This window comes from Aedes aegypti, chromosome 3 (assembly GCF_002204515.2).
Source record: "Aedes aegypti strain LVP_AGWG chromosome 3, AaegL5.0 Primary Assembly, whole genome shotgun sequence".
Taxonomy (NCBI): domain Eukaryota; kingdom Metazoa; phylum Arthropoda; class Insecta; order Diptera; family Culicidae; genus Aedes; species Aedes aegypti.
In genome coordinates, this window is record NC_035109.1 from 247,462,621 (window position 1) to 247,486,895 (window position 24,275).

Genomic DNA, 24,275 nt, shown 5'->3' on the forward strand with positions numbered 1-24,275 from the left:
TTCATATAAGCAAATAGATCAATAAACTAATCTGTACTGATGTTCTTGAATTTACTTCGTAAAAAAGTGACGTCAATTGAATTTGCGTAAACATAGAATTCGTTAGATGAGGTTTTGATGAATTTGATTCCAAAATGGCATCGAACATCGATTTTCGTCATCCCCTCTTCGTGTCCGTTCCGAAAATACCCATGTTACATAGGTTTCCAATGATTTTCCCCTACCGGATGTCGCCATCTTGGATTTTTCAATGCCGATTTTCGTCATCCCCTTGTCATGCCCGTTCCGAAAATACCCAAATTGCATGAGTTTTTAACGTTTTCTCCAACCGGAGGTCATTCCATTACATAATTTCCCACATACATAGTTATCTAGTCGCAATTTACGCACTTCGTAAAAAAGTAACGTAAATTGAATTTACTTCGTAAAAAAGTGACGTAAATTGAGTTAGCGTAAAAAAGACTTCGTAAATTGAGATTTTAGTGTACATTAACCCGTATAGGCCTGAGTGAAATCAAACATTTCAAAACCCTCACCGCTCAGAGAATTCTTAATGGATTCAAATGATTTTTTGTCAGTATACTGGCACACATATCTAGTTTCTAGAAGTGCATGTTTGCATGTTTGTTTCATTCAACAATACATTTGTTGCGGCGTGCAACGGGGTTTGCTCTGTTGAGCTTGAACGGAACGATCTGTTGATCGTCCGCTAACCTGTTGCTTGGTGCAACAGGGCACAGGACCGATAGCTCGACTGAAATGGACTATTGATGACTCAAGCCTTCACGGAAGGCTGCTTGGCTTCCACTGGTGGAGGAGGAAAAGATGCTTTGAATTCACTTGACTACTGTTCTGTATTCTCAACTTGATGTTACAAAGCTTCAAAGAAAACTGATACTAAACTGAATCGAAACTGATGTTAACTCAAACGAAACTGAATCGAAACTGATGATGTTCTTGCGCATGCAAGCTGCTTATATAAGCTGCAGGTAAACAAAGTCTTGCATGCGCAACGGTGTGGGGAATGATGGAAATTCCCACTGCCTGGAAGATGCTGCAGTGGGTTCGATGATGATGATGATGATGATGAAGATTGTGCAAGTGGTGGTGCAATCTGTTTGGTTGATGCGTTCACGCTATACATAGCTGGCTAGATGGATGGCAATTAAATGAACAGAAAAGGGACGCAAATTGTCCTTTGGGGTATTTTTCGCTCCCTATTTTGATGCTGCAAACCAGGTAGCACAATGCAAGGATGTTGATGATGGAATATTCCGCTGCTGCCTGCTGCCAGCATTTCTCGAACTGAATTTTGTGACGTCGGGACGGAACATTCTCCCCCCGGTTGAGACCTCGTATCAACAATTTCTTGCAGCGAAAGGTTGATGTTGTCCTCGATGGGAAGGATGGAATCTGGTTGATTGAATGATGAAGTGTTGAACTGCTGGCATAAACATCGCTGGCTGATTCTTGGATGAATTTCTGCTGATGACTTGATGGTGGCGGAATGCTTGGAGGATTGACTCGCATCTGATGGCTGGTGTTGCTTGAAGACTTTGTTACTAACGTACTCGTTGAGTGGTACTTCCTGCTCACGATCCTCGGTTACTATGCTCTGGATGATCTCTCGGTTGCTTGGGTGGATGCATACGGAATACGCACTCGGGGATTGCTTCGCTGACTCGACATTGCATGGTGGATTCATCTGGTGGTTTCTCCTGCCTTGAGTTGATATGGGGGTGCTTGAACCACTAGTCGGTTTGACCGGTGGCATCATCTCGATCGATCTCTGGTACAGAGCTTCTCTCAATACCGGACGTAATCTGGTGGGCATCAGGATTGTCTCCCTCACTGGACGGATTCCGGCTGTCGTCGGGATTGACATCGAGATCGGTGGAATTGTGGTTGAATGCTGGAACCACTTGGATACCGGATGGCTTCCGGTTGACTCTGGACACGACTGCTTCGCTGGATACATCTCGTTCATCTTCGGGATTGGCTTGATCATCGGAGGTATGCCTGCTGACATCCGATTCGGCTTGATACTCGCAGGAGCTAGCTGAGTTACCGGAGGAATACCAGTCAGCAATAGGAACGTCTTGAGCACTGGTAACATTTCGGTTGGCGACCGCAACTGCTTGGACACCGGAAGAGGGATACCGGTCGAATCTGGAGGCTTCTCTGGAATGGGATGGGTTCCGACAATACACGGGAACTGCTTGGGCACCAGTTGGAACTTGCTTACTGCTGGAAATCGCTGGGACATCGGCTGGCATCTGGTCACAGTATATGGTTGCTTCAGTACCGGAAGGAATCCGGCTACATTCAGATGCTGGTCCGAGTTCACACAGAACTCGGTCACAAAGCTGGGATGCTTCGACACTGATTGAAATCTTGCTACACGCTGGAAAGGCTGCACTACCGAAATGGATCCGGTCAGGCTGGATGAAAACTTCAATGCCGGAATGGATCCGGCCACACATGTGAATCGCTGCGGCGTTCGATGAGATCCGGTCAAACGGGATGATTGCTTGGACGCTGGACGGAATCTGGTCCTACAAGGGAATCGCTTCACGACCAGACACAATCCGGTCGCACTTGGGAACTCTTTGTTGATTGAGCGGAATCCAGTCACACAAGGGATCCGCTGGAGCACCGGACGGGAACCGGATGCGCACTGGAACGTACTTACTGCTGAATGCTGGAGTGGCTTGGGCACTGGAAGTACTTCTGTTGGCATTGGTGCCAACCTAGGCGTTGGATGGAAACCAGGTGGCACGAGGAATGTCTTCGGCAACGCACCAAATCCGGTAACTCTCTCGAATGGCGTCGGCCTCGGATGGATTCCAACATGGTTGATTGGAATTGGAAACGTGTTCGTCGCTTGATGAACTGCTGCAGGATCATCATCGTATGGTTGGTAGCTTTCACATGATGGGATGTTGCTCTCGATGTCGACAAACTTGGTTGTCTCATTGCCGACGTTGAAATCCGCTGCTAGTGTCGGATTTGCTGGATTAGCTTGATGCTCACTCTGCTTGCTTGGAGGGTTGGACTTGTGTTGGTAGGCAACTGTTGTCACCTCTACACATCTCTTTGGCACTTTTCCACGGTGGGTGGAATCTTCATGGGTTGGTAGCTTTGGTAGCTCACATTGGGTTAGCACCTCTCCTTGTTGGATTGGCACACCTGCTCGTTGGGTTGATACTTTCTCTCGTTGTGTTGCTTCTTCTTCTCGATGGCACTTCTGAGCTATTGGAGCAACAGAAGGCAGGACAATCGGCGTTGGTGCCGACTTGCTCTTGATGACCTCGGCGAGATCACCCTCGGAATGGACCAGGGCTGCTCCACACACAGGATTCAACTTCATGGCTGAAGTTTCAGCGCTTGGTGGCTGCACGGAATGGATTGGGTTGATGGCAAAATGGCTCACCTTCAACTCGTTGGCTTGATCTGGAAACAGCTGCTCTGGGGACAGTTCTCTCGGTGGCGACGTGTTTGGCTTCTCCATCACGTCCGGAATTGGAACGGACTGTTCCGGCGGTGGACTCGGTGATCGGCTTCGAATCAGTGGGGTGCGCCAACGTGGCGCAGTGGTCGCAGCGAAGTAGTTGGATGATGGTGAATGATACATCTGATACCTGTCACTGGTGCTCGGGAATGAATGCAACAAGGTTTCCACCAGTAAGCAGGCATCATCGTGGAGGTCATCGAAGCGCTCATAATCCTCGTCCACATCCGAGTACCTGTCGACTGGGACTGCGGACAAGATCTCACCGTTCACTCGTTGGTATTGCTTGTAGAGGAACTGCAGCTCTCTTTGATACAGCTTTACACGTGCCAAACTCGGTTGAGCGGTGCTGTCTCTCACTAACTGCTGCTGAATCTTGGTCAATTTGGCCTCAATGAGGCTGCGTTCGGCGAACAGCCTTTTCACGTTGGCCATTTCGGGACACACTTCACACACACGCTTCTTGTCTTGATTTGGACTTTTTCACTACTTCACTATCACTTTGGGAATTTCGTTTTCTCTCCGCCAATGGAAACCAGGAATATGTTCTCTTCGCTCTTGTGTCGAGCTACCGGGCAGGAACAACAGCAATCCTTTGGTAGGAAAGCTGATTGCTATCGGCGAATGGAATTGTCTCAATCTGTTGATTGACGACTGACTCTGCTGCTGTTGCAGCCTTCAAGGAACTGGCTCCTCGATCCGGCTCGATTGGACCATATGTTGCGGCGTGCAACGGGGTTTGCTCTGTTGAGCTTGAACGGAACGATCTGTTGATCGTCCGCTAACCTGTTGCTTGGTGCAACAGGGCACAGGACCGATAGCTCGACTGAAATGGACTATTGATGACTCAAGCCTTCACGGAAGGCTGCTTGGCTTCCACTGGTGGAGGAGGAAAAGATGCTTTGAATTCACTTGACTACTGTTCTGTATTCTCAACTTGATGTTACAAAGCTTCAAAGAAAACTGATACTAAACTGAATCGAAACTGATGTTAACTCAAACGAAACTGAATCGAAACTGATGATGTTCTTGCGCATGCAAGCTGCTTATATAAGCTGCAGGTAAACAAAGTCTTGCATGCGCAACGGTGTGGGGAATGATGGAAATTCCCACTGCCTGGAAGATGCTGCAGTGGGTTCGATGATGATGATGATGATGATGAAGATTGTGCAAGTGGTGGTGCAATCTGTTTGGTTGATGCGTTCACGCTATACATAGCTGGCTAGATGGATGGCAATTAAATGAACAGAAAAGGGACGCAAATTGTCCTTTGGGGTATTTTTCGCTCCCTATTTTGATGCTGCAAACCAGGTAGCACAATGCAAGGATGTTGATGATGGAATATTCCGCTGCTGCCTGCTGCCAGCATTTCTCGAACTGAATTTTGTGACGTCGGGACGGAACAACATTTTTGGTGATTTTTGCATCTAAACTATTTCCAACTGTAATGATGTCAAACAGTAGTTTGATTGTGGATTTTCATGTGCCTTTGGTTTTGAGAATGCAGGCCACATTTCCACAGACTAACTTTTCTTGATGATGAATTACGAACAACTAATGGAAATAGCCTGTTTTATTATTTGAATAACTAACATATTTTTGCATTAAACTTGATGTAATTTAAAAATGGCTACTTCTAGAGAAGTGATCATCAAAAGCATTTATGTTTAGAACAATGTAAACATTCTTGTTGTATCATTAAAACATATTTATTTGATAAAATCCAACTTTTTGTAAATCGACCAACTATTTTGTCCAAAATTCTTCCATCATGAAACTTTGTCCCAAGCATCTGTTTCCTATCAAGATTCTGTAACAAAAATAAAAAATGGGCTTTTGAATAATTTAAAATTTAAGTTTTATATCTCAAATTTTCATGATAAAAATAATTGAATCTTCAGTGTATATTTTTTCATGTCGCTCAAACGGTCACTATAACTCCTCCATAGAACATTTAACTTTAAAAACAAACAGTATCTGAACTTAATGTTTTCAAATAAACTTCATACAAAATTTCATAGGCCATTTTCATAATTATTCTGTTATTCTTGAGTCGAAATGATTGATGTATCTATGTAAATCTATGTTATTCTACCACACTAGAAACATGCGTAAAATTTAAACCAAATCGAAGGTTATCGAGCGTGATTTTTATTTATTTTCCGATCCATTCTGGATGGAAATCGTCTTTAGCAACTAGTGTTTTTTTTGTTTCGTTTTTACCATCCCATTCTGTCTAGCGCCAATAGCGCTCTTCTCCGCTAAATATGTCTCAAAATTAAACCTCCACAAAAACCATACCGGCATTTCTCTCGCTTTTTCGAAAATTTCCCACTTCTATAATTCGCTGCGACTAGTTGCCTGAAGGCGATGGATATTTTCGTTATTTTTAGCTCTTTCGCTCACAATTTTCCGAGCAGCGGTCCTGAACGGTCCGGTCCCCGTAGTTAGCGAAGCGATCACGTGAAAATTTTCCACATTAATTTTCCCTTAAATGGGCTTAACGATGTGATGCATCCGCCCCTAGTTCAATCAGCTGACGTGATGGCGAAAATTTGTTTGATTGGTGAAGATTTGAATTTTCCAGAACCTTGAAGGACAACGACAATGTGTGGCATATATTGAAAAGGAGTGAAAATACGTGACGAGAAGAAGAAACGGAGAATCAGGAAAATGTGTAATACTGGTGTCGTATGAGTGTGCAAGTTTGAATTTATTTTAAACCATAAATCGGTGACTTTGAGTATCTGTGGCCAGTGACATCAGTGAACGGTGACGACATCCGAAACGACAATGGACCCAAAATCAGATGTTCCGGTAGTTGCCCGTCGGCGAAGGAAGGCGGCCAGGCAGCTTCGTGAGTCTACACCGGATCCAACACAGCGAGGGGCGGTAACAGATGGAAGTCAGAGTCAAGCATCGGACGATCAGAGTGGATCGGATTGCAGAAGTACTGGCCGAAGTACGGTCGATTCTAGCCCTCGTGGGTCGGTTAATAGTAAGAAGAGTTTTATCGAACGAGCGATGGAATACGGAAGTCATCGGAATAAGATCCTCAGCAGGAAGGATAAGAAATTAACGGTCATGTCGCAAAGAAGCCGATCAGTACCACGCGACAGCGAGGAAGTTCCCAGCAGTCCGGAGATTTTTTCGTTGCTTCGTCGAGCGAAAAAGAGCTTGTCTTCGTCGCGGTATGTTACGGTTAGGTGATTGGTTACGACGTACACCATTCATGTATGAAACGATGACGTAGGGATGGGAACGTTCGAGGCATTTGGCACGCGACTTTACCAGACGGCTAGGTGACATGACCGAGGGAAACTATAGCAGACATTTTGTGTGACAACGTAGAAAAATGTTGGCAACGAATCAAAAATAAACGCGCACTTGTTTATGAAAATGATATTGATAGTGCAGGTTTAAGAACGCAACACGCCATCATTGCCGGCCGTGTTTTAGACCTCCATCTTCGTCGGTCTTGGATGATATATTTCCAGTTTTTCCTAACGTTTCTTACCCTTTTTTCATGCGTCGTTCCAATTGAGATAGAGCCTGGCTCTCAGCTTAGTATTCTTTTGACCACTTCCTCTGTTACTAACTGAGAGTTTATATTGTATTAATTCATCCATTAATTTTTCGTGTAGAAGCACACAGATACTTTATGTCCTGGGAAATCGATGAAATTTTCAACCCGAGAAGATCTTCGATCGGTGGGATTCTAATGCACGTCTCTCAGCTTCGATTTGCTTAGGGGCCTTCCTTAGATGAGTGGTTAGAGTCCGCGGCTACAAAGCACAGCCATGCTGGAGGTGGCTTGGTTCGATTCCCGGTCGGTCCAAGATCTTTTCGTAATGGAAATTTCCTTGACTTCCCTGGGCATAGAGTATCATCGTACCTGCCACACAATACACGAATGCGAAATGGCAACTTTGGCACAGAACGCTCTCAGTTAATAACTGTGGCAGTGCTCATAAGAAAGAATACTTAGCTGAGAAGTTGGCTCTGTCCCAGTAGGGACGTGATGCCAAGAAGAAGAAGAAGAAGATTCGGTTTGCTGAATAGCTAAGCGTTTCAGGGGGCAAAATCCGTCATTAGTTTTAAAATTTTCAAAAGCTGTTTTTTCGTTCAAAATTTAAAAAAATACATGAGAATGTGTTCACTGTATTCTGTTCTCCAACCGAAATACAGTGAACACATTTTCATCGAATAATTTTTAGTTTTGAACAGAAAAAATGCTTTTGAAGTTTCAATGATGACGATGATTACGATGGCGGAGCGTTGAACGTTAATACTACGGCTATGTGGGTCCCGACGGTTAAAAAAATATTCAAATCGTGATAACTTTTTTTTCTCGATATTTTTGCACCATTCGTTTATCGTATGGCAGGTACGATTATACTCTATGGGGAAAGGGAAGTCAAGGAAATTTCCATAACGAAAAGATCCTGGACCGATCGGGAATTGAACCAAGACACCATCAGCATGGTTTTGCTTCGTAGCCGCGGACTTTGACCACTCGGCTAAGGAAGGCCCCTAAGCAAACCAAAGCTGAGAGACGTGCATTAGAATCCCATAATCATTGCTGATCTAGTTTTGAAAATATTCCGATGTTCCTTGGGGGACCGACATTTTTCATATAAAATGTCTTTGGCGTCCATTTTATTTTTGGTCAATTTATAACAAAAAATAAAATGTGTATTATATAATGACAGGTAATAAGGAGCTACCCTGAAAAAATCATACAAATCTGTTCAGTATTCTTCGAGAAATCTGAAAATTACGAAATGAGGTTTATTAGAGTTTTCAAGATCTTTATTTATCCAGTGCGGTACCAAAACATAAATGATCATTACTCATAGACGGCTGCACCAATGTGCTTCATTTTTTCATAACATACTCGAATTAATGTATCATTCCGTGGAGTAAATATTCGAATACGATAAAAATGCTGATGCCTGAGATATTTAAGTGGGTTATGGCTACACGTCGGTCCCCCAAGGAATTTTGGAATATCTCTGGATCCAGATGATCAATTATCAATATCGATACATATTCTTTAACTAGAAGAGTTTTTTGAGGGCTTGTGAAAAAAATGGTGCAAAAATATTGTGAAATAAAAAAGATATCGCGATTTGAATGTTTTTTTTAGTGGTTAAAAATGAAGCTGCCGGTAGAAGGGTTAACGCAGGTTTTTCGAACCGATCGCCTCAAAGTGGCTTAGGACAAAAATGACTGTGACGCAATCACCCTCTCATTGACCAATCATGTCATTTCACAGATAATTTATCAATCGATTTACAATTTCAACTATTCGTCTTTGACAACTTTGTTTCACATACAATTGTAGTAAACCAAAAACGGATGATTCAAGCGATGGCGGTAAAATATCGGATACTGAAGTTCGCAAACGGCGTGAACGAATCGAGCGCTACCAATCCGAACGTAGCAAAGATGGCGATCAAAAATCGTCTCAACTTCAAAATAATCTGACTCGCTTCAACGAAGAGCGTCGTAAATTTGAGTTGGAAAAACTCAAATTCCTTCAGGAAAAACGAGAACTAGATAGGATGAGGCTAAGGCGATTCGATAAGTACCGCGAGGAATTGTTGGAAGAACAGAGACAAAAGCTCCAAATTGAGCTACGCAACCGGGAGCGAGATGAACGCTCCAAGAGCATTGAAGCTCCGATTCTGCCTCCAGCACCACCAACGAGATCCAAAACTCCTGTGTCACCAGGAGCGGCCAGGAAGAAAATTTTAATTATTCCAAAAACGTCCAGCCCATCGGCTTCGAGTAGCGAAGAAGAAGGCAACAATACAAGCGATGAAGAACATACAGCAACTATCAGGAGGCGATTTTCACCAAGAAAACCCAAAAGGCCTAGATCTGCAAAGATCGATCACTTAAAATTGTCCAAAACACCAGAGCCGGCGACGTCTCCGGAACCAGAATCAGAACTTCCTTCAGATTTTCCTCCGGAGCCGGAGCCTGCAGAACCGGAGACGGTTGTTATTGCCGAAACGGAAACACCTACTGTTGCCGAACCAGAACCGTCAGCCGATTTAGAGCAGAAGGTAGAAGAAGAGATGGTGTTGACTCAGAGAAAAACTGCGAAATCTAATGAGGATGGAGCAAAGGATGAACTAGATAAAAAGAAAATCGAAGACGACAAATGTGAAGGGCACGATACAACAGATCAAAAGAAGGTCGAGGCAGCTGTGGATGATAAGGAGGTTATAGGTCCTAAAGAAAAAAAGCGCAGGCGAGCATTGCTTATTTACGAAGAGAAAAAGGACGATTCGTTCACCTGGAGTGAAATATTAGGCGAGATGAAAGACTTCTGGTTAGACTTTTTAGATGATAACCCCTTAGAAATTCGACGGATAAGATTACAAATCAATGAATGCGTTTTCTATTTCGGAGTTATGGTTTTACTGTGTGGAGTAGGAGGCATCATTTTCAGAGTCACTGAGGGTACATTCGAATCACAATACAAATGCGGTGTCAAAAGGGTAAAGAGGGACTTCATTGATCAGCTGTGGGTATCCAGTCACAGTCAAAGGTATTGTTTGATCAAGCACTTCGATTTTTTTTTCGGAAGTATACATGTAATTAAATTATTTGAAGGGAAGAGGACTGGAAACAGACGGCTAGAGCCAGATTGAGGAAATTTGAAGAAGAGCTGCAGGTTGCATTTGAAGCTGGAATGAAAACCTACAGTGGCAATACAGCATGGAACTTTATCAACGGTGTGATCTATTCTCTGACTGTGGTGTCAACAATTGGTAATACTGTTGTTCTAATAAAGATGTTTCTTTTTAATTAAAAATCTGACATTGAAGTCAACAACATTTCTTCTATTATTTATTTGACTGACTAGTATTCTCGTTTCCTTTTTCGTTGCAGGATATGGCCACATATCACCATCTACAACGACGGGTCGAGCGTTGACTATTGTATATGCTATTATCGGTATTCCCATATTTCTCATAGTTCTTGCTGATTTTGGCAAACTGTTCACTAGAGGTATCAAATTTATATGGGCATACGTTCGCCGATTATATTACACCGGATCGATTCGAAAAGTGCGAAAAACAGCTCAAGTTAAGGTGAGAATGATGATTCGAATAATACATTTCAAAATTTGTTTCAAAGTCGTGACATAAGCGTATAAACCGGATCCCAATGTAATTGTTAGTGAGTATCAGAAATATGTATCTAACTCTCGTTCTAATTTTAGGAAGTAATGAAAGGACTAAACGTGATGTATGATATGGTGAGACGTCCCAGCGGTGACCAAGAACTGCAACCGACTAACATCCAAGGCACAGAACAACCACAGCCTTCAACTTCAGCGGATGTTCCTCCGACTTGTGAATCTCCAGCCACCCCAGTTCCTGAAACATTCGAAATCGACGACGAATTCAATCTTCCCATTTCAATTGCAATCTTCATTCTTGTCGCTTACATGCTGTTTGGAGCAACCATTTACTACACTTGGGAGAATTGGTCATTTTTCGAAGCTTTCTATTTTGTGTTCATTTCGATCTCAACTATCGGTTTCGGAGACTTTGTTCCTCAGCATCCTATCTACATGATGTGTAGCATTATTTATCTCATCTTCGGCTTAGCCTTAACTTCGATGTGTATCAATGTTGTTCAACTCAAATTAAGTGATAGTTTCCGACAAGCTAGCGCTAAGATTGGAGCCACTATTGGCTTGCAGATGGCAGAAGCCGCTTCATTACAGCAATCTCAGTCACAATCTCACGTACAAACCCCGGTGGAACTGAACACAGTTCACACAAGCACTCCAACAAGTGATAATGGAAGCCAACAACATCCAGTACCACCCACTAGTTTGAATGGAGATGCAACCATGACTCCAGTACTTCCGGAAAGGCCGAAAAAAGTTAGCAACAATGCTATCAAAGATGACAAAAAAGAGTAAACGAATTACATAACGAATTATATTTGAACACTGACTGATTAACGAATGAAAGTTGTGTGAAAACGAAAGTTTTAACAATAAAAACCGGTATTTTTCCCGATGTTCTATAGCTACTAAAATAAGCGAATATGCCATGCACAATCGCCATGTTATTTGATAAGCGCCTTGCGAGAATGAATTTTATCATATTTATATACAATCAATAGCTTTAAGAACAAAAATGCACCAAAAATACATATGAATTATATATTTGAACTCTTCGCCTTAGATAGGATATGTTAATAAGGGATTTTCGGTCCAAACGTGATCTATGCAAAGCGTGTTTGTTAGAATCTTGTTAAATGAGTAGAACGGCAGCGGACTAAACCGGAAACATGCAGTGGAAAATAATAAAATGCTTTTAACTAAAATTGTTACTATAAATTTATTTCGGCATTGCTGAATTAAAAAAAATGCGAATACATACCACTTTTTATTGCAATGTTGATGATCACATCCTCCGACCTTAAGTCAATCTTCTATCGTTTTCAGATAGTGTCACAAATATTTTTTCGCCCAGTTGGCATGTTAGGGTATAACAGAGCCGAACAAATATATAGTTTTATTGCTAAACACTCATAATGATACTAAATCCTTTCATTCCAAAAACTTTATTAATAATTTCACGGTCATAACTGCATTTAAAAAAAAGAGCACGATATTTGTTCCAATGTTTCATCATTGGATATTCTATGTAACTCATTAGTACTATACTGCCGTGAATCGCAAGTCAGTCTGCATTTTCGTTAAAATTGAGTTGAATTCAGTTTTCAATATATCTTCCTATGCTCTTTCAGCTGCACTAATGAGATAATAAGATTTCTTCGGAAAAAATAGGAAAAAACAGCAAGTCATAATGTCCCATAATCAAAAGTAACCGCATATAAATCCCACTATAGATTTCCGCACCGTGTAACACAAAAATGAACCGTGTATTGTTCATCTTTATATTTTTTCCGGAAAGATATCGTAGTGTTTAACCTTTCGGTCGTCGCGCGAATTTTTGTAACGCGAGTAAGTAGTCGTGCGTAGTACTTTGTACAACACCCTTGGTTTTGCTAATATCTCAGGAGTCTGACCACTTAGATAGATGGCGTCTTCGGCAAAATTGATCAGTAGCTTATGGGCTATCATTATCATAGCCAAGAAATTCGGGATTTTGCCACTAGGCGGCGCTAGTGAGCATTAAGCTTTTGTATCCCAGATCTCATGATCCTGACCACTTAGAAAGATGGCGTCTTCGGCAAAGTTGTTCGGTAACTCAAGAACTATCATTGTTTGAGCTAGTTGATTCAAAATGTTGCCACTAGGCGGCGCTAGTGAGCATAAAACATTTGTTTCGCAAATATCAGGAGCCTGATCATTTAGAAAGATGGTGTCTTCGGCAGAGTTGTTCAGTAGCTCAAATTCTTTCTTTGTTTAATCCTTAAAGTTCGAGATTTATTAAAATAACTAGTGGTCCCGGCAAACTTCGTCTTGCCATCAAGTAGGCTGTTGAAAACCGCTACGAATCGTCTCATACAAAATGACAGTTCCGTTCACTCTCGTTTTTCCGACTTTCCCGGTGAATATCCTGGAACATTTATACACACAAACACGTCGGAACCCTTGACGAACAGAATGGAGAAAGAATCATCAAAATCCGCTGACCCGTTCGTAAGCCATTTCGTGACATACAAACACCATTCCATTTTTATTTATATAGATAGATGATAGTCCCTGAGCTTCTGAACAACTTTGCCAAAGGTGCCTGTCTAAAAAGTCAAGATCCTGCAGTATCCGCAAAACAAAAATTTCATGCTCACTAGCGCCGCCTGATGGCCAAATATCGTATTTCTTGGCTCAAATAATGATAGTCCTTGAGCTACCAAACTACTTTGCCGAAGACACCATCTTTCTAAGTGGTCAGGATCCTGAGATATCTGCAAACAAAAGTTTCATGCTCACTAGCGCCGCCTAGTGGCAAAATTTTGAATCAACTAGCTCGAAAAATGATAGTCCTTAACTTACTAAACAACTTTGCCGAAGACGATATCCTTCTAAATGGTCAGGATCCTGAAAAATCTGCAAAACAAAAGTAAAACTTCCATGCCCACTAGTGCCACCTAGCGGTCAAATTCCGAATTAAATGAGGTACCATCAGATAGCGCTTCACCTCCAGAACAACTTTACTAAAGACTCCAAGTTTCTATATTATCTGGATTTCGAGATATGACGATTTCAAACTGTGGTTTCCTCGAACCGTACATAGTGCGTTCATTATTATGCGACTTCCATGTACATTTATTGATTTTACCGTATTATAAAGGGTCATACTGTAAATAAAAACTGTGGAGTATTGTTCTTAAGAAGATTCTTGAGGAATACATTTTGGTTTGGTGTTGATAGATATTTTTGTTGCAAAATGATAGCATATAAATCACAACTGTTGTACAAAGTACAACAGCGCGACAGCCCGAAGGTTAAACAAGTTGTGAAAGTTTCATTAGGATTTGAAAATTTTCCAATCCTCTGGATTTTTTTAAAATTCGTGAGGAAAATGATTTTGGAAATTTAACTGTCCATTTTCTCAATGCCTACTTTTTACAGATGGGATTCATGGCAGTAAACCAGGACAGGGAGAAAGCTTCAGAATCGTTTTCAAAATTTTATTTTGAATCCTTTGCAGGCCTGTGTCATCCAAAAACAAAGATTTTTGACATGCCAGAGCTAACTAAGGTAAGTCAGATTAAGACCGCTAGGGTAAAAGCACTATATTTCGACCCATGAAACCAGCATTTGATTGGAATACTCCCAAAAACGGCTAAAATATTAACGTCCCATAAAAAAATATAAAATTCCCATAAAAAATGCAAAATTTTCCAGTAAAGAAACAAGGGTAAAATCGACAGAAAAGTTAAAAATTTGCATAAAAAAATAAAGAAGTGCATAGAAAAAACAAAATTTTCCATAAATAAATAAATTTTGAGCAATAAATAGATTCAAAAGTGCAGTAGAATCGACAATAATCTCACTAAAAAATATCGAATTTTACATTTAAAAACCTCAAAATGTCCCTATTTTCTTCACAAAAAGCAGGTATCAGGTATCAGAAGGCCGGCTCCAAAGGCACGTTCCCCACCAGTTGGGAGATTTGTGCCATCGCCATATTTGAGCCTATTTCATCATCTACCCGATGGGAGAGGAAAGGGAAGGGAAAGATGGGAGGAAATAGGAGTGGGTCCCTTGAAGAGGGAAGATCGCATAAGCGAAATGAGAGCATGTAGCTCCATACCACAATGGGTTCGAACAGCGCCCTAAAAAGGGCACTGCAAAACGCGTGAGCGTAAAGAGAGCCTATAGCTCATTACCACAGCGGGTTAAGAATAACAGGATGTCCTGAAGATTCAGGCTTCTGTATTCAGTTTCACTTAATAAGTGTTTACCAAGTAATTGGAATCGCATTTGCGCAAAAACTGGACAGTTACATATCAGGTGATACGAAGTTCCATAATCGGAGTCACAACTATCACACACAAATGAGTCAGCACGCTGAATATTTGCCATGTGATAGTTGAGTCGGCAGTGGCCTGTCAACGCTCTGACCAAGAGACTGCAATTCTGCTTTGACAGATTTGTTAAATACTTCGCCACCTTTGGAGATGGCTCAGTAATATACAATTTTGTTTGACGACACGACTCCAAACTATTCCAATATTGCTTGTGCTGAGTTGCCGCCCAAGAGTTTATCTGAAGCTTCACCCAGCACTTCGAAATTGGAATAGCCGGCTCAGGGCCAATGAAGTCATGCGATGCTCCATCGCGAGCTAGCTCATCAGCCAATTCATTTCCAGCGATGGAAGAATGGCCAGGTACCCATACAAGGTTTACAGAGTTGACTGAATTCAGTTCCTCAATTTGAGTTCGACATGCGATAACAAGCTTCGACCTTGAGTTGGCCGAAGCGAGAGCTTTTATAGCAGCCTGACTATCTGAACAGAAGTATATGACTTTACCCATTACGCGCTGTTGAAGTGCTGATTGCACTCCACACATAAGAGCAAATATTTCCGCCTGAAAAACGGTGCAGTTTCTACCAAGTGAGTAAAACTGATTCAGCCTTAGCTCACGAGAATATACTCCTGCACCAGCTCTACCTTCAAGAAGGGAGCCATCAGTGTAACATACTATATTGTTTGATATACTTCTTTCCAAATAGCCAGACGTCCACTCTTCCCGTGAAGGGAATTGTGTGGTAAATGTCCTGTAAGGAAAGTTACAAGCAATTGTGAGATCACTTGGAGCAAGGACAATTTTGTCCCAATTCACCAAAAGTGGAAACAACGAAGTGTGTGTAGATCTACGATTCACTGGATTTTTCTCCAGTAGATCCAGTACCCATAAACGGTAAGAGCAAGAAAGTGCTTCTTGTTTAAGATATATGTGTAGTGGCGCAACGTCGAAAAGGGCCTCGAGCGCTGCTGTGGGAGTTGTAGAGAACGCACCAGACATCGCCATCAAGCACATCCTTTGGAGATGGCCCAATTTTGATTGGATTGTTCTCACTTCGCCCTTTTGCCACCACACAAGACATCCATATGCCAATATTGGTCGAACAACTGTTGTGTAAATCCATTTGATATATTTGGGTTTGAGGCCCCAAGTTTTACCAAAGGTTCGCCGGCATTGACCGAAGGCCATGCAAGCTTTTTTGACTCTGAAATCAATGTGAGGTGTCCATGAAAGTTTGGAATCTAGAATGACTCCGACATACTTTACTTGATCAGTCACATTAATCTCAGTGCCAAAAAGACGTAAAGGTCGAATTCCATCGCAGTTTCGTCTTTCCGTAAAAAGAACAATAGATGTTTTATTCGGGTTAACCGAAAGGCCATATTGGCGACACCAACTCTCGACTACCTGAAGAGCACTTTGCATCAGGTCGAATAGGGTGCTTATGCACATACCAACTATCAGAGCTAGATAGTCGTCGGCAAATCCATAAGTTGGAAAACCGCAATTATTGAGTTGCCTCAATAGCGTATCTGCTACGAGATTCCACAAAAGTGGTGACAAGACTCCCCCTTGAGGGCATCCGCAAACACTCAATTTTCGAATCGCTGCTTGACGCAATGTCGAGAAGAGATGTCGGTTTTTGAGCATTTGATGAATCCAATTGGTAATCATTGTAGGTAGCCCATGGTTTCGTGCGGCTTCCAATATGGCATCGAAAGACACGTTATCAAAGGCACCCTCAATATCCAAGAAAACACCCAAGCACGATTGCTTCTGAGCGAATGCTTTCTCGATATCGTATACAACTTTGTGTAAAAGAGTCACAGTGGACTTTCCAGATTGGTAAGCATGTTGATTCACATGAAGAGGCATGTTTGCCAAATAAACATCACGGATGTGATGATCGATAATCCGTTCCAGACATTTCAGAAGAAAAGAGGTCAGACTGATTGGTCTAAAACTCTTCGCTTCCTCATACGACGCACGTCCTCCTTTTGGGATAAACTTTACAGTAATATCACGCCAGGATTTGGGAATGTACCCGGTAGCAAAACTGCTTACAAGTAGCTTTTTCAAAACATGTTTGATAAACTCAAATCCCTTTTGGAGCAGAACAGGATAAATCCCATCCGCTCCTGGAGATTTGAAAGGAGCAAAACTATTAAGTGCCCATTGAATCGATTCAGTAGTTACGATACTGCGAGCCGAGGCCAGAGACTCGTAACTACATGAAAAGACATTTGATTCATCCGTAGATGCTATGTCCACACATCCGGGGAAGTGTGTATTGAATAAACATTCTAAAACTTCTTCATCGGAAGAAGTAAAGTCACCATTAGGTAAGCGAATTTCGTTCACTTGGAAATCCTTAGATTTTGCAAGAATTTTGTTCAACCGACTGACTTCACTCAAACTGGAAACATTTGTACAAAGGTTTTTCCAGCCGGATCGTTCAGCAGAACGAAGAGCCTTCTTGTAAGCCTTGCGAGCTGACTTGAACGACTCTGATCCAGCTGAACGGCGTCTGTTCCAACTCCTTCTACATTGTTTCCTGAGTCTAGTCAGATCGGAATTCCACCATGGGGTCCCTCTTGTAGTCTTTACAGACCGCAGAGGACATGCTTCTTCAAAAGCTTCCATAATGTAGGATGTTGTAGTATCAACGGCATCATCCAGATCACTTGGATTTTCAATGGACGGAGAATATCCATGAAATTTGGTCGCAACCAATTCAATGTAGAGTTCCCAGTTTGTTGACCGGGGATTCCTAAAACGCAAAGTCTGCGCAGTTACATTTGAATGTTCAAAGAAGATGTAGCGATGATCAGATAATGATTCCTCATCTGATACATGCCAATTCGTCAACTCGTGACTGATTCTATTCGAGCAGAGCGTTATGTCTAACACTTCTTCTCTATTAGAAACCATGAAGGTTGGGCGATTGCCTATGTTAAGTAATCCAAGGTCTGTACTACTTAAGTATTCCATCAGACTGGAGCCTCTCAAATTGATATCCGAGCTGCCCCAGATGATGTGATGAGCATTGGCATCACTGCCCACAATCAGCGGAAGGCCTTTTGTTACGCAGTGTACGACAACTCGTTTGAAGTCATCCGTTGGGGATGGTTCATCATGTGGTAAATATACCGAACAATAGACGTATTTCCTGTTGAGGTCACCAACAGAAACATCGATTGTGACAGCACATACATCTCTGGTAGTTAACTCAGAAATGAGTGTAGCAACGATTGCTTTATTAACGAGCACGCATGCGCGGGGCATGGAGCGCGAGTTTGCCATTTCAAGCTTGCTAAAAGTAGCAAAAACTGGGTCCACAAGGTTACCTAGATAGAAGTTCCCTCTACGAAAGTAGGGTTCTTGAACTAGCGCCACTTGGGCTGCACCATTTTGCATGAGTCTGCAAAGATTGATCGTTGCTGTTCTTTTATGCTGAAGATTGATCTGAGCTAACCTAACCGTAGCCACTACCCAAACTAGGCAGGATTAAGCTTTTTGCAATCTCAGCACGAAAAAGACCAGCAACGAAAAAACCAGATCGGTATCTATTTAAAGTCGCCAAAGGCGAAAGAGCACAGAATACACTGTGTAAAACGCATAATGCGAATCCATATAGGTGATAATTTAAATTAAATGTCAACATATTCATAATCCCACCCTTATTAAGCCTCAAGATAGAGACTGAAGAAGGGCAGCCGATTATCTCGGAGAAACACAAGGTCACCTGCACCATTGCTCCGGGTAGCACAGGAAGGACTCAATACTGTGGAGGGCGCCCTGGTACCCCACAGGCTCCGTTTGCGGTTAGGTTTTATTTAGACCCCCCTAACCATTCATTCTTAGGCACGGTACGCATCACACCATAAATTAGGGGTCACCTGTGAGGTGGACTTTTACCACCGGAACAGGCAATCCGTAGTGTTAATTCTTAGCCAGTTGAAACAACCGCTACCGACACTACGCGGCTATCTAGGCTGCTCGGGAAAAGGAGGTTAATATTGATGATTAACTCCTGACGTGCCCAAGCAGCCACTAAAAGTTAAAAGTTAAAAATTTGCATAGAAGTGCATAGAAAAAACAAAATTTTCCATAAATAAATAAATTTTGAGCAATAAATAGATTCAAAAGTGCAGTAGAATCGACAATAATCTCACTAAAAAATATCGAATTTTACATTTAAAAACCTCAAAATGTCCCTATTTTCTTCACAAAAAGCAAGAAATAATTATAAATTTTCCACAAAAAAAAGCCAAAATTTGCAATAAATAAGTAATACTTCGCCCATAATAAATCAAAAATTTCCATTCTAAAAATCAAAAAGAGCAATAACAGTAAATGCAAAGTTGCAATAAACAAACCCAACTGAGCAATTCAAAATGACAATCAATACATGAAAATGTTGTTCTTGTTTCTTGTTTCCAATATTTAAGTAAAACTTTCCATAAAAATAACGTAATTTTCCAATAATGATTAATAATATTACACATACGGAAATTCACTTTCATCTTTGGTGTAACTGCCCACAGCAGTTGCAGAAATGTGTATACTTCGATTGATGAGTTTTTTCCTAAATATTTTTTTTTTATTTGCATACGAACATAACGCTTTTTAATTAAAATTCTTCTAATAGGTTCATTTTTAGATCTAATGGGTTGTCTCAGTACTACAAATATGGTTAAGCATGCTGCATTATTTTTTTTTATATGGCAAGAAATATTTTTTCAAACCCGGCCAAACTCCCCGCTCTCCCCTCCCCTAAATTCTTATGTAATTAATTATCGAACTCTAAAATGCAATGACTACATCTACATACGACGACTAATTAGCTCCAATTGTGAAAACAATGCTTCAGTTTGACTGAAAATTTATGAAATCCATTACACACATTATTACTCATTATTGGATAATTACGTTATATTTATGGAAAGTTTTACTTAAATATTGGAATTTTCTACAACATTTTCATGTATTGATTACCATTTTGAATTGCTCAGTTGGTTTTGTTTATTGCAATTTTGCATTTACTGCTATTGCTCTTTTTGATTTTTTGAATGGAAATTTTTGATTTATTGTGGGCGAAGTATTATTTATTTATTGCAAATTTTGGCTTTTTTTGTGGAAAATTTATAATTATTTCTTGCTTTTTGTGAAGAAAATAGGGACATTTTGAGTTTTTTAAATGTAAAATTCGATATTTTTTAGTGAGATTATTGTCGATTCTACTGCACTTTTGAATCTATTTATTGCTCAATTTTTTTTTATTTATGGAAAATTTTGTTTTTTCTATGCACTTCTTTATTTTTTTATGTAATTTTTTTACTTTTCTGTTGATTTTACCCTTGTTTCTTTACTGGCAAATTTTGCATTTTTTATGGAAATTTCATATTTTTTTATGGAACGATTAATTGTCTGCCCCCAAAAACCCTGCAAAAAAGCATCAACTAATATTTCAATTTGGCAGTCGAATAGAAAAACATATTATTTGTTCATGTATAACTTGTATTAGATGATATTTCATTGCATTTTTTGTATTTTTGTAGATTACTGATTTTATTTTTTGTGCATGTTTTCGACCCACTGATTTATTTTTCGACCATGCATGTGCTAATTTTCGACATGTGCCAGATTGAAACAATATAGCGGGTATATTGTATGAAAAAAACTTGAAACTGTTGAATATTCTTCGATGATTTTTCTTTTAGAATTACATTCCAGTGGAAACAGTGTATGCTTACCATTTCCGTAACGAACTTTATGAAAAGCAGCTCAACAGTTATTATCTGATAGATCTATGGAAGGCTCCTGAATACCATAAATACTGATTTTGTATCCCTGTCACATCCTTTGAAGATATTGAATGTAAAAAGTTTCGTCAATAGTCTAATAGTTTGTTTGTGGAATTGCGTGATTAAGTTGTGAACTACGATATCATAATTTAAGAAGAAAATAACCATCATCGTTTTACGTTTTTTTGCTCAAAATTTAAGCAATGTTCAATGTGTGTGTGTGTTTTTTTTTTTTTTGTTTTTGATGATTGCTGATGATTGAATGATGGATTCTTGACCCTTATGTACAAGCTGTACGACCAAGGAAAAGCGACAAAACAAACGGTTTTACGTGGATCAAACTACATTATATTCTACTGTTGCCATAGGATATAATACAGCAATGGGATATTGTCATTTAAACATGTAAAATCATTTTGTTTAAAACATTTATTTCATTTCATTATTCAATAGTTCAAGTAAAAACTCAAATTCTTTTTTTAGCTCTCGACTTTGCTTGCTTTTTTAGGCTTTGACTTTTATTTTATGGGTCATTTCGGCACATTGTTTTCTGTTTTTTCACTACAAATTTTGCTCGCATCGTTTTGCTTCAGCGTGGTCTTGTTTCTTCATTTCGGATTCTCTCATCAACTCATTTCTAATAATATTGCGATATTATTTATCTTGCTCTATCAATTCACCTGGATGGTTGTCTTTAAAATAGTTTTGCCTTTCAGCAGTATCAAGAAACCCTTCAACATGCTCCAACATTGAGTCACGTTTCATTAGCCATCCCCGTCGCTGACTGCCGAATATCAACTCTTCAAATTCGGTCTCCTCCTCCATTGTGGTCGGTCCAGGACGAATAACGGACTGATAGATATTTCTTGAATATCTTGAATTGAATATGTATATGAAATTTCGGAATTCAATAATCGAGTTCTTGTTGACTACGTTAGATGCTATTTGCTGGATGTCGGCTTCTGCGTAGACTTGTCTGTACTTTTCTGGGTGCTCTAATATGTTGATCCATGTAATTTTGACAAAATTGAAGCAAGATCAGTATTTTTCTTACCGTTTTGGTTAAAAACCGTTGAAGCAAGAAATTCAACTCCACGAAAGAACAACTACCACTATGAACGATGTTTACTTTTGATGAAGGGTCGAAAACTAAAACACATCACCTGCTGAAATCATGGCATGCTTTTTCGACCGGTCGAAAATTGAAACCTGGTGTTTCAATTTTCGAACAATTTCAAACGCGTAATAAAATTTATTTTCGCTTACAGATGCACAAAATTAATTACAATTTGCTTAAATTTTACCAGGTTTCACCAAACTTTATCGATTAGGCATCACTTTGATCAGTTTTTATACTGATTTGAGCCTTTTCAATATGTGACGAATTTTCATCAATGGAAGAAAAAGGACTGATTCAGACACAAGAAAATCAGGATTTATCAATTTAGGTTTAAAACTCCGTTATATAGATGCAATTTTTATTGGATCATGATAGATATAACAGCAATGGCATATTCCAGTGATTTATAAATGTTTGAAAATTTCAAATAGTAGTTAAAATAACGTTTGTTTTATCAATGGGTCGAAAATTAGCACTGGGTCGAAATTTAGATCCCTTACCCTACTGCTTACCCACATCTGTTAGGTATGTAAGTGCTAGATTATAATACTACATATTATTAAAAAAAATGTATGATAATGGACAAGCGATGTAGAATTCGTTCACATATGATTGTGAAGCACGATCAAAGCAAGCGAAGAAAAACATTCCATCTGTAGGGGCTATGTCAATGTGCTTCACTTTTTTATTAGTTTCATTGGTTTATGTGGGAATAATATTAGTTGAGTTTTGGAAGCATTACGAGAAATCTTCCATTTTTGCAAGTGTGAAGAAAGAATATCCAAACTTGTTTGCAATCTACTACTTTGGCTTCCTTTGGCGGAGAGGCCTGTGTCATCCGCAAACAAATATTTTTGACATCCCTGAAGTAACTCAGGTAAGTCAGATGTAAAAATATTGGCCTAAAAATGCTGCCTTGAGGAAAACCAGCTCATAGAGGAAGTCTTGGTTCAGTGCGGAAGTCTTGGAGGAAGTCAGGCTTGGAATTCTAATAATTGTTCTGAAATGTACGATATAACAGATAACTTTGGATCAGTGTAACAATGTATGTTGGAAAATTAAATATTTTTAATTTTACAATCAAGCCTTCATGTTATACACTGTTGATGCTTGTTCTATGTCTAGAAGAGCAAGACCAGTAGAAATACCTTCAGATTTGTGCATAGCAAGTTTTTGAGCTTTTTCACAATAAGTTAGTAATAATTTGTTTTCCTCTTTCAATGCCAGAATTGGATTCTGAGGTTTTATTTTAATTTCAGATAATTTCTGAAAGGGGTCAGAACCAGGATACAATTGAGAAATTTTATTTTCAAAATTTTTATTTATTAATCGAGAAAACCATTTTTTAATTTTTTTTTCTGCAGATCCTGCCATATCATTTTCATAGCAGGATGGCGATTGCGTTGAAATTGCCTCATCCTCACGTTTTAGGACAATAATCACGGATTCAAATTGTACTTCACATTCTGGTATTGCAATGCCTTTTGCTTCAACAATGCAATTAGTTAAAGTTTCAAGAGTATTGTCAATATCAAGTTTTGTTTGTAAAGAAATGCTAACATCAAGATTATTATCGATGTATGTTTCATATGTATTCCAGTAAGCTCGAAAATAATTGGAAGTGGAGCCGATAGGATTGAGAATCGCTTGATGGGACATTTGAAATGTAACAGGTACATGATCAGAATCAGAATCAGTTGGCTACAAAGGTGACAAGAAAAGACCAAATCAATCGTAGAAGAGTTTCTATACGATGAAAAACAAGCAGGACTATCAGCCGATGATTTTTTTTTAAATTTATTGCGAGTCCATTTCCGCAAAGTCATTTTGAAGCAAATTAACTTCCTGTCCAGTGCATTGAAAAGCCAAATAGACAGCTATGGAGCTAGCTGGGTTTCAATAGAAACACCCAAAGTTTCCAAAACTTTGGTTTCAAATGACGCGGCGAACAGAGGCAACTTTTTTTGTATTTATTATTCTTAATTATTTGTCAAAGGTAACTAGATTATCATTAAATGTAATATAATCTGCTGTTTTCATAGTCAAAGTAATGAATAAAAATAAACATATTAACATAAAATTTTGCCTTTAACTAACAAATATTATCTGAGGACGGGGTTGGTAGTCTAATGGCTACTGCTTCTGCTTCATAAGCAAAAGGTCATGGGTTCAATTCGTTGTACTTTGTAGTTGCATCTTTCACTTGCTTCTATCTACCACTCTGAATATATCACAGTTGATCTATCACAGTTCATAGCATTTGCTAGAACCCGAGACGGACAGAAATAACCCGTTTCCCTACGATCCATTCTTCCCTTACGCCTGCTACATAGGTAGTCTGCTAACCGAACCAGC

At 40.0% G+C, this 24,275-nt stretch overlaps 1 protein-coding gene across 2 annotated transcripts in view; it reads left to right on the forward strand.

The window, feature by feature from the left end:
* LOC5565223 (potassium channel subfamily K member 18) overlaps positions 1-11,923 on the forward strand; it is a 65,076-nt gene extending 53,153 nt beyond the window's left edge. Inside the window, exons 1-5 of one of the 2 annotated variants that reach the window (XM_021848857.1) lie at positions 5,899-6,702; positions 8,859-10,073; positions 10,139-10,296; positions 10,418-10,620; positions 10,752-11,923. In XM_021848857.1, the coding sequence (XP_021704549.1) occupies positions 6,305-6,702; positions 8,859-10,073; positions 10,139-10,296; positions 10,418-10,620; positions 10,752-11,462 (2,685 nt within the window). In that variant the 5' untranslated portion in view covers positions 5,899-6,304 and the 3' untranslated portion in view covers positions 11,463-11,923. Of the gene's footprint in view, positions 1-5,898; positions 6,703-8,858; positions 10,074-10,138; positions 10,297-10,417; positions 10,621-10,751 lie in introns of those variants that run through there. The other variant, XM_021848858.1, reaches the window with a different exon arrangement.
* The last annotated feature ends 12,352 nt before the right edge of the window (positions 11,924-24,275 follow it).